The sequence below is a fragment of the Procambarus clarkii genome, chromosome 8 (assembly GCF_040958095.1).
Source record: "Procambarus clarkii isolate CNS0578487 chromosome 8, FALCON_Pclarkii_2.0, whole genome shotgun sequence".
Taxonomy (NCBI): Eukaryota; Metazoa; Arthropoda; class Malacostraca; order Decapoda; family Cambaridae; genus Procambarus; species Procambarus clarkii.
The window spans coordinates 12,031,545-12,041,839 of NC_091157.1; the positions used below are offsets into that span (position 1 = coordinate 12,031,545).

Here is a 10,295-nt window from a genome sequence, read left to right on the forward strand (position 1 = left end):
CAGCACCACCATCACAAACACCACCATCACAAACACCACCATCACAAACACCACCGTCACAAACACCACCATCACAACACCATCAAAAACACCACCATCACAAACACCACCATCACAACACCATCACAAACACCACCATCACAAACACCACCATCACAAACACCACCATCACAACACTATCACAAACACCACCATCACAACACCACCATCACAAACACCACCGTCACAAACACCACCGTCACAAACACCACCATCACAAACACCACCATCACAACACCACCATCACAAACACCACCATCACAAACACCACCATCACAACACTACCATCACAACACTACCATCACAACACCACCATCACAAACACCACCATCACAACACCATCACAAACACCACCATCACAAACACCACCGTCACAAACACCACCATCACAAACACCACCATCACAAACACCACCATCACATACACCACCATCACAGACACCACCATCACAGACACCACCATCACAGACACCACCATCAGAGAAACCACCATCACAAACACCACCATCACAAACACCATCACAAACACCACAATCACAAACACCACCATCACAGACACCACCATCACAAACACCACCATCACAGACACCACCATCACAGACACCACCATCACAGACACCACCATCACAGACACCACCATCACAAACACCACCATCACAAACACCACCATCACAAACACCACCATCACAAACACCACCATCACAACACCACCATCACAAACACCACCATCACAACACCACCATCACAAACACCACCATCACAAACACCACCATCACAAACACCACTATCACAAACACTACCGTCACAAACACCACCATCACAAACACCACCGTCACAAACTCCAACACAACACCACCATCACAAACACCACCATCACAAACACCACCATCACAAACTCCATCACAACACCACCATCACAAACACCACCATCACAAACACCACCATCACAACACCACCATCACAAACACCACCATCACCCGTCTCCAAGAGTTAACATTACTTATAAACAAAAAATATTAACCAATTAATGAATATACAAGTTCATTAGCTTTCAGTACTCCAGCTGAAAATAATTGTAACTTGGTTATCAGTCTTATCACAAACTCTTCAAGCACTCTTAATAATCAATAAAAATTCAGGCGAAAACAAATATTAACCCACGAATATCAATGTTAAAATTCCCAAAATAATCAGAAAATGAATAAAAACTAAATATCATACGTGTTCCAGAAAAAAAAATTGAACTTACATAATTAAGGTAATAGAATATTGTGGAGAGATTCTCGAGTCATCATTCACGTGTGTTTATCTTAGTGATCGCAGCCTCTCTCTATCTCCACTCTTGCCATCTGATGCCACAAGCACAAAAGCTGGTACATTACCATTGCCCTTTTGCCTGCATGTCCGCCCCCCTTTGCTTTCCTTCACGCCACTTTCCCTGCCTGTCTGCTTGCCCCTTTGTCTGCCTGAACAAATGCAGACGATGAGTCACAATAACGTGGCTGAAAATATGATGACTAGACGACGACGTCGACGACATAAATTAAGAAACGACGACGTTTCGGTCGGTTGTGCACCATGGGTACTGGGGGTAAGGTGCGTGGTTGGGAGACCTTGATCACTGGTTCGAGTTACATCATTGCTAAAAAAAAATATATGTATAACAAAAAATCTTAAAATTAAAGGTTAAGATTCGTGAAATTCGTCTGAAATTCTACATACAGTATACCTAAAAAAAAATAGGAAAATATTAATCATAAGATAAAAAGAGCTGCACTTTCATACATTAAAGAAACCACTGAAGTATTCTTCAGTGTTCACTGAAGTCCTTTTCGTGCAGGCGATGAGTCACAATAACATGGCTGAAGAATGTTGACCAGACCACACATTAGAAGGTGAAGGGACGACGACGTTTCGGTCCGTCCTGGAGCTGACAATCGACTTGAGAATGGTCCAGGACGGACCGAAACGTCGTCGTCCATTCATCTTCTAATGTGTGGTCTGGTCAACAAAGTCCTTTTCATTTTACTCTGAGAAAGGCGGAATAATGGAATGGTTATTCCTGGCGGTGGGTGCCGGGATGCTGCATCTCCCGCCCCTCCACTCTCCCGGGGATCACAGCATCTGTTTTTCCTAGACATTTGGGCACGCTCTCGGGATAACTCGATAACCTCTGTTATTAGAATAACAGGTGAATATTCTAATCATTTTCTCCTTTAGATTTTAAAATCTTGTCATGTTTATTACATTAAAATATCTGTTACATATTTTTTTTATGATAATATATATTTTTTTGTCTTTAAAATGTGCAAGAAAAGGATTGGTTTTCAGATTAAATTTTTCAGATATATTAAAAATGTTCAGATATATTAAAAATACCTCTTAGCATTATATTTACAGAAATTATTTAATTACATTCGACACGTTTAGCGCCACCTGATAACCATTCATGGAAAGGGGGGGGAGGTGGTCTTGTTGTTGTGCAACCCGTCCTCCTAATAGAACGTCGTATTTTGACGTATACTCTACCTAAGGCCGAAAAGTGTCGTACTAGAAAATAGTCGCGGCTCGCGAAATTAACATACTGTCCCGTTTTCTGTTTTGGGTCCTCTTTTTAAGTTAAGATAAGGGCACTTTAGTACGATAACTCCTTGACGTTGGGAAACCTTAGGAAGACTAGCTGTGTGGTGAGGCAACCGCACGCCACCACACAGCCTCCTGTGTGTGGTGGCCCCACCACAACCAGGTGAAGGAAGCAGTATGGGTGCTGTAGCTGCCCCACCACAACCAGGTGAAGGAAGCAGTATGGGTGCTGTAGCTGCCCCACCACAACCAGGTGAAGGAAGCAGTATAGGTGCTGTAGCTGCCCCACCACAACCAGGTGAAGGAAGAAGTATGGGTGCTGTAGCTGCCCCACCACAACCAGGTGAAGGAAGCAGTATGGGTGCTGTAGCTGCCCCACCACAACCAGGTGAAGGAAGCAGTATGGGTGCTGTAGCTGCCCCACCACAACCAGGTGAAGGAAGAAGTATGGGTGCTGTAGCTGCCCCACCACAACCAGGTGAAGGAAGCAGTATGGGTGCTGTAGCTGCCCCACCACAACCAGGTGAAGGAAGCAGTATGGGTGCTGTAGCTGCCCCACCACAACCAGGTGAAGGAAGCAGTATGGGTGCTGTAGCTGCCCCACCACAACCAGGTGAAGGAAGCAGTATGGGTGCTGTAGCTGCCCCACCACAACAATTCAAAGGAGGCAGTATGGGTGTTGTAGCTGCCCCACCACAACCAGGTGAAGGAAGCAGTATGGGTGCTGTAGCTGCCCCACCACAACCAGGTGAAGGAAGCAGTATGGGTGCTGTAGCTGCCCCACCACAACCTGGTGAAGGAAGCAGTATGGGTGCTGTAGCTGCCCCACCACAACCAGGTGAAGGAAGCAGTATGGGTGCTGTAGCTGCCCCACCACAACCAGGTGAAGGAAGCAGTATGGGTGCTGTAGCTGCCCCACCACAACCTGGTGAAGGAAGCAGTATGGGTGCTGTAGCTGCCCCACCACAACCAGGTGAAGGAAGCAGTATGGGTGCTGTAGCTGCCCCACCACAACCAGGTGAAGGAAGCAGTATGGGTGCTGTAGCTGCCCCACCACAACCTGGTGAAGGAAGCAGTATGGGTGCTGTAGCTGCCCCACCACAACCTGGTGAAGGAAGCAGTATGGGTGCTGTAGCTGCCCCACCACAACCAGGTGAAGGAGGCGAGGCAGGTGTTGAAGCTACCTCAGGAACGGGACCGGAACGAGGTCATTGAGCCCCAACAGCTCGTCAACATTAATGGTTGGTGTTGTAGGCAATACAAAACATTTGTCCAGGACGATCAACGACAGTTATGTCCTTTGTTAGGTTAATTTCTTCAGTTTTTTTTACATGTGATTATCACCACGTGAAGAGGAACACTCTTTAGACAGTGATGTGGTGGAGGCTGATTCCATACACGGTTATAAATGTAGATATGATAAGAGCCCAGTAGGCTCAGGAATCTGTACACCAGTTGATTGACAGTTGAGAGGCGGGACCAAAGAGCCAGAGCTCAACCCCCGTAATCACAACTAGGTGAGTACACACACACACACACATGGGGGTCTTGCAGTTAAGTCGATATCGCTCAGCGGTCATACTCCTAAGGGCCCGGGTTTCTGTCCCGGCCGGGACAGAAACAAATGGGCAGAGTTTCTTTCATCCTGATGTGTCTGTTCACCTAGCAGTAAATAGGTACCTGGGAGTTAAACAGCTGCTACGGGCTGCTTCCTGGGGGTGTGTTCGTGTGAGTGTGTGTACTCACCAAGTTGTACTCACTTAGTTGTGCTTGCGGGGGTTGAGCTGTGTACTCGCCTAATAGACTGAGTAACACTCACCTATATGTGTGTGTGTATTCACCTAGTTGTATTCACCTAGTTGTGCTTGCAGGGGGTTGAGCTTTGCTCTTTCGGCCCGCCTCTCAACTGTCAATCAACTGTTTCTACTATTACTACTATTTTTTCCCCACACCACACACACACACACACACCAGGAAGCAGCCCGTGACAGCTGACTAACTCCCAGGTACCTATTTACTGCTAGGTAACAGGGGCATAGGGTGAAAGAAACTCTACCCATCGTTTCTCGCCGGCGCCCGGGGTCGAACCTAGCTGGGACCACAGGATCACGTGTTCAGCATGTTGTCCGCTCGGCCGGCCGGCTCCCTTGTGTGTGTACTCACCTACTTGTGTCTGCAGGATCGAGCATTGACTCTTGGATCCCGCCTTTCGAGCATCGGTTGTTTACAGCAATGACTCCTGTCCCATTTCCCTATCATACCTGGTTTTAAAATTATGAATAGTATTTGCTTCCCTTGTGTGTGTGTGTGTGTGTGTGTGTGTGTGTGTGTGTGTGTGTGTGTGTGTGTGTGTGTGTGTGTGTGTGTGTGTGTGTGTGTGTGTACTCACCTAGTTGTACTCACCTAGTTGTGCTTGCGGGGGTTGAGCTCTGGCTCTTTGGTCCCGCCTCTCAACCGTCAATCAATAGGTGTACAGGTTCCTGAGCCTATTGGGCTCTATCATATCTACACTTGAAACTGTGTATGGAGTCAGCCTCCACCACATCACTTCCTAATGCATTCCATTTGTCAACCACTCTGACACTAAAAAAGTTCTTTCTAATATCTCTGTGGCTCATTTGGGCACTCTGTTTCCACCTGTGTCCCCTTGTGCGTGTGCCCCTTGTGTTAAATAGCCTGTCTTTATCAACCCTGTCGATTCCCTTGAGGATCTTGAATGTGGTGATCATGTCCCCTCTAACTCTTCTGTCTTCCAACGAAGTGAGGTTTAATTCCCGTAGTCTCTCTTCGTAGCTCATACCTCTCAGCTCGGGTACTAGTCTGGTGGCAAACCTTTGAACCTTTTCCATTTTAGTCTTATGCTTGACTAGATATGGACTCCATGCTGGTGCCGCATACTCCAGGATTGGTCTGACATATGTGGTATATAATGTTCTGAAAGATTCCTTACACAAGTTTCTAAAGGCCGTTCTTATGTTAGCCAACCTGGCATATGCTGCTGTTGTTATCCTCTTGATATGAGCTTCAGGGGACAGGTCTGGCGTGATATCAACCCCCAGGTCTTTCTCTCTCTCGGACTCTTGAAGTATTTCATCTCCCAAGTGATACCTTGTATCTGGTCTCCTGCTTCCTACCCCTATCTTCATTACATTACATTTGCTTGGATTAAACTCTAACAGCCATTTGTTCGACCATTCCTGCAGCTTGTACAGGTCTTCTTGAAGCCTCAAGCTGTCCTCCTCTGTCTTAATCCTTCTCATAATTTTGACGTCGTCAGCAAACATTGATCATTTACGTATATCAGAAACAGGATAGGTCCAAGTACAGAGCCCTGTGGGACTCCACTGGTGACTTCACGCCAGTCTGAGGTATGAGACGCCAGTGTGTGTGCGTATGTGTGTGTGTGTGTGTGTGTGTGTGTGTGTGTGTGTGTGTGTGTGTGTGTGTGTGTGTGTGTGTGTGTGTGCGTGCCCTTTAAATAAACAGTTGTAAAAGCGTACTTCATCCATAACGTATATAAGATGAACTACCTGACCGTAACGTTAAATGTTTTCCTGGAAGCTACACACACACACACACACACACACACACACACACACACACACACACACACACACACACACACACACACACACACGACACTGCTCACAGAGCTCCAGAATCCACCATTATCTAGGTGATAGCCTTAGGGAGAGTTCCACAAGTGGTGTCCAAGATAACCTTAAATATACCAGGACCAGAAACAGATGGAGAAGAATGATAATTATACAAGAAACGTAAGTCAATTTATGAAAATAAAAATAGAGCAAAATAAGAATGAAAGCAATTAAAAAGTGACTGACATATCAGGATCTACACCCTCAGCAAGAGACGAAAATTTCAAGGGTTTTCAATGTGGAAGTAATAATGAAAGTGGTTTTATGGCAGGTTAGTGATGGTTGTGGATTTAATAAGGGTTCATGAAGTAAAATTTCTTATATTAGAATAAATATAAGATTTTTAATAAAATTAACCTGTTTTCAGTATAATGTCTTAAAGAAAAAAAGGAGTTACCAGCTTGATTGACATAGCATAGAGACAGGCGAGACAAATTAAGGAACTAGTGAAAGGAAATGAGACATAGATAATGAATGAGTTTTAAGAAATGAATAAGATATATATATGGAGAAGAACTCGAGCAGCTCCACAAGGTAGCCAAAACAAGGAGTTAGGATATGCTAAGAGAATATCTGTGTTCGAGAATAATTTGCTAATAATTTGCTAATGATATGCTAAGAGAATAATTTGCGTTCAGCTCAAATGGAAACGGTTATTTAAATAATTTGAAAAGTATAAAGGGTAAATGAAAGGTGTAGAGAAATAAACATTCAAAGAGGTATGAGGGAAACATATGAGGCATGAGAGAGGAAACATGGTCGCGACATGTGAAATCCTAAAACGCCCTGATAGAGAAAACAAAAATGGAAGATACGAACGAAATTTTTCCCAATATGTAACTGCATATTGTAAACACCATTTCACAATAAGTATAGACGCGAGGATAAACAAAATCCCTCATATCTCCTCAATATTTAATCTATGTAAATAATAGTCCCTATAACAGGGGCAAACGACTAAGACGAGGAGTCACAGTCCAGCTCCTGTGCCAGGTAAGTCCACTACGGGCTCACCACAGCCCCGCTCCTGTGCTTGGTAAGTCCACTACGGGCTCACCATAGCCCCGCTCCTGTGCCAGGTAAGTCCACTACGGGCTCACCACAGCCCCGCTCCTGTGCCAGGTAAGTCCACTACGGGCTCACCATAGCCCCGCTCCTGTGCCAAGTAAGTCCACTACGGGCTCACCACAGCCCCGCTCCTGTGCCAGGTAAGTCCACTACGGGCTCACCATAGCCCCGCTCCTGTGCCAGGTAAGTCCACTACGGGCTCACCACAGTCCAGCTCCTGTGCCAGGTAAGTCCACTACGGGCTCATACAGCCCCGCTCCTGTGCCGGGTAAGTCCACTACGGGCTCACCACAGCCCCGCTCCTGTGCCAGGTAAGTCCACTACGGGCTCACCACAGCCCCGCTCCTGTGCGAGATAAGTCCACTACGGGCTCACCATAGCCCCGCTCCTGTGCGAGATAAGTCCACTACGGGCTCACCATAGCCCCGCTCCTGTGCGAGATAAGTCCACTACGGGCTCACCATAACCAGTGCTACTTGGAACTTTTTGTTCCGAGCACCTGAACCTAAAGCAACAACAACGACTAAGTCGAACAATCCGCCCCCCCCCCCACTCCTGCTACTCTAACAGCCTGCAGAAAGGACTATACCCCAGCAATCAGACAAGGCAAACGAGTCCCTCTTGACAAGGACAACCGCTATAGCCCCTCCTCACCGTATAACGCCTTCTCTGGAAGGTCAGGTAAACGATTAATGATCCTAATTAACGAGCGAGCAGGTGTGAGCAGCGCTCGGGGAGGGGGGAAGGGCGCAGGAAGGAGGGAAGAGTTGCTGGTTAGGAGACGAGGAATTAGTTACGCAAGAACCAGGTGGAAAGAAAGAGAGTAAGGAGCTGTGAGGGAGGGGTGGAGGAGCCAGTGGGCGGGTGTGGGAGCCAGTGGGCGGGTGTGGGAGCCAGTGGGCGGGTGTGGGAGCCAGTGGGTGGGTGTGGGAGCCAGTGGGCGGGTGTGGGAGCCAGTGGGTGGGTGTGGAAGCCAGTGGGCGGGTGTGGGAGCCAGTGGGCGGGTGTGGAAGCCAGTGGGCGGGTGTGGGAGCCAGTGGGCGGGTGTGGGAGCCAGTGGGCGGGTGTGGGAGCCATTGGGCGGGTGTGGGAGCCAGTGGGCGGGTGTGGGAGCCAGTGGGCGGGTGTGGGAGCAGGGGTCAGACCACAAGTGCAGGAGGCAGCAGCTGCTACACCAGACACACCGCTAAATGTCTCACAAGGAGCAGGAGCGGAAACGGCGCCACGTGCCGGAACCCCCGACCCACCCTCACGCAGGAACCCCCGACCCACCCTCACGCAGGAACCCCCGACCCACCCTCACGCAGGAACCCCCGACCCACCCACACGCTGGAACCACCGACCCACCCTCACGCAGGAACCCCCGACCCACCCTCACGCAGGAACCCCCGACCCACCCTCACGCCGGAACCCTCGACCCACCCTCACGCAGGAACCCCCGACCCACCCTCACGCAGGAACCCCCGACCCACCCTCACGCAGGAACCCCCGACCCACCCTCGCGTAGGAACCCCCGACCCACCCTCACGCAGGAACCCCAGACCCACCCTCGCGTAGGAACCCCCGACCCACCCTCACACAGGAACCCCCGACCCACCCTCACGCAGGAACCCCCGACCCACCCTCACGCAGGAACCCCCGACCCACCCTCACGCAGGAACAACCGACCCACCCTCACGCAGGAACCCCCGACCCACCCTCACGCAGGAACCCCCGACCCACCCTCACGCCGGAACCCTCGACCCACCCTCACGCAGGAACCCCCGACCCACCCTCACGCAGGAACCCCCGACCCACCCTCACGCAGGAACCCCCGACCCACCCTCACGCAGGAACCCCCGACCCACCCACACGACGGAAAACCAAAGTCCAGCCCACCCTCTGCTGCTCTCTACGTTTTCTCTAACTTTCTCCTGGTAGCTACTCTTGGGGGGTGATGCCATCGATGACAACCATGGTGGGAAACTCACTGACCTGAGAGGAATATATGAGACCATTGTCAACACGTCGATATTCACGAAGCCCTTTTTTGTCCTTCCGCGAAATGCTTGCCCGGATTAACCTACTTTCATGTATAATAAAGTTTAAAACAATGTATATGTACTTAATGACTTGCACAGACATTTTCGAGCTTGTTACAAACCCGTTGTCATACACAGCGACATTCAGTAGTGGCAGTCCATTAGCGTCAGGGTCGACTCTTTTCGGCTGAAGGCAGTTTCACCTCCTAATAATCCTTTAAGTTATTTTCCTTCGTTATCTGGCCATCTCATAGGGCCTGATGGGGCCTGACAGCTGAGTGGACAGCGCTCGGGATTCGTAGTCCTGAAGTTCCTTGTTCGATCCCGGTAGAGGTGGAAACATATAGGCAGCGTTTCTTTTACCCCGATGCTTCTGTTCACCTAGCACTAAATAAGTACCTGAGAGTTAGACAGCTGCTACGGGCTGCTTCCTTGGGGGTGTGTAAAAAAAAAAAGAGGCCTGATCAAGGACCGGGTCGCGGGGACGCTAAGCCCCGAAGATAAAATCTCATCTCAAGATAACCTCTCAAGATAACCACCAAGCAGAGGCAAGGTTGACGCAGGGACGGGGAGGAGGAGGCCCCCAGGGACAACCTACGGTGATAGGCAGATAATTCTTCGACACTCGAAAGGAAATAGATCTGGACAAAGATATAGCCCGAAGTCTGTCACCGGAGACACATGTAAATAGGATATCATGAGGGGCGTCTGCAAGACGAACAAGCATTCGTTTAGACTTCAAGCACCTAGACAAGGAAGCTTTAACGAGCGTTTAGACCACCTGCGTGTGATCAGTACTGGTGTATATTCCCGCACTGTGAAGTCTTCACTTGGAAATGCATAAAAACAAACATTTGAACAAGTCCAAAGGTTTGCAAAATAAGCAATCCCTGAACCAAGTTGACAGAGCTACTAGGAAAGCTCGAGAG

At 48.9% G+C, this 10,295-nt stretch overlaps 2 protein-coding genes across 2 annotated transcripts; both read left to right on the forward strand.

The window, feature by feature from the left end:
• The first annotated feature begins 2,798 nt into the window (after positions 1 to 2,798).
• Positions 2,799 to 3,836, forward strand: LOC123759759 (collagen, type I, alpha 1b-like). The gene has a single exon (XM_045745014.1). The coding sequence runs from the start codon at positions 2,799 to 2,801 to the stop codon at positions 3,834 to 3,836; it is 1,038 nt and encodes a 345-aa protein (XP_045600970.1).
• A 4,699-nt stretch (positions 3,837 to 8,535) lies between these two features.
• Positions 8,536 to 9,282, forward strand: LOC138359693 (uncharacterized). Its single transcript, XM_069319145.1, has one exon. The coding sequence runs from the start codon at positions 8,536 to 8,538 to the stop codon at positions 9,280 to 9,282; it is 747 nt and encodes a 248-aa protein (XP_069175246.1).
• Positions 9,283 to 10,295: the final 1,013 nt, after the last annotated feature.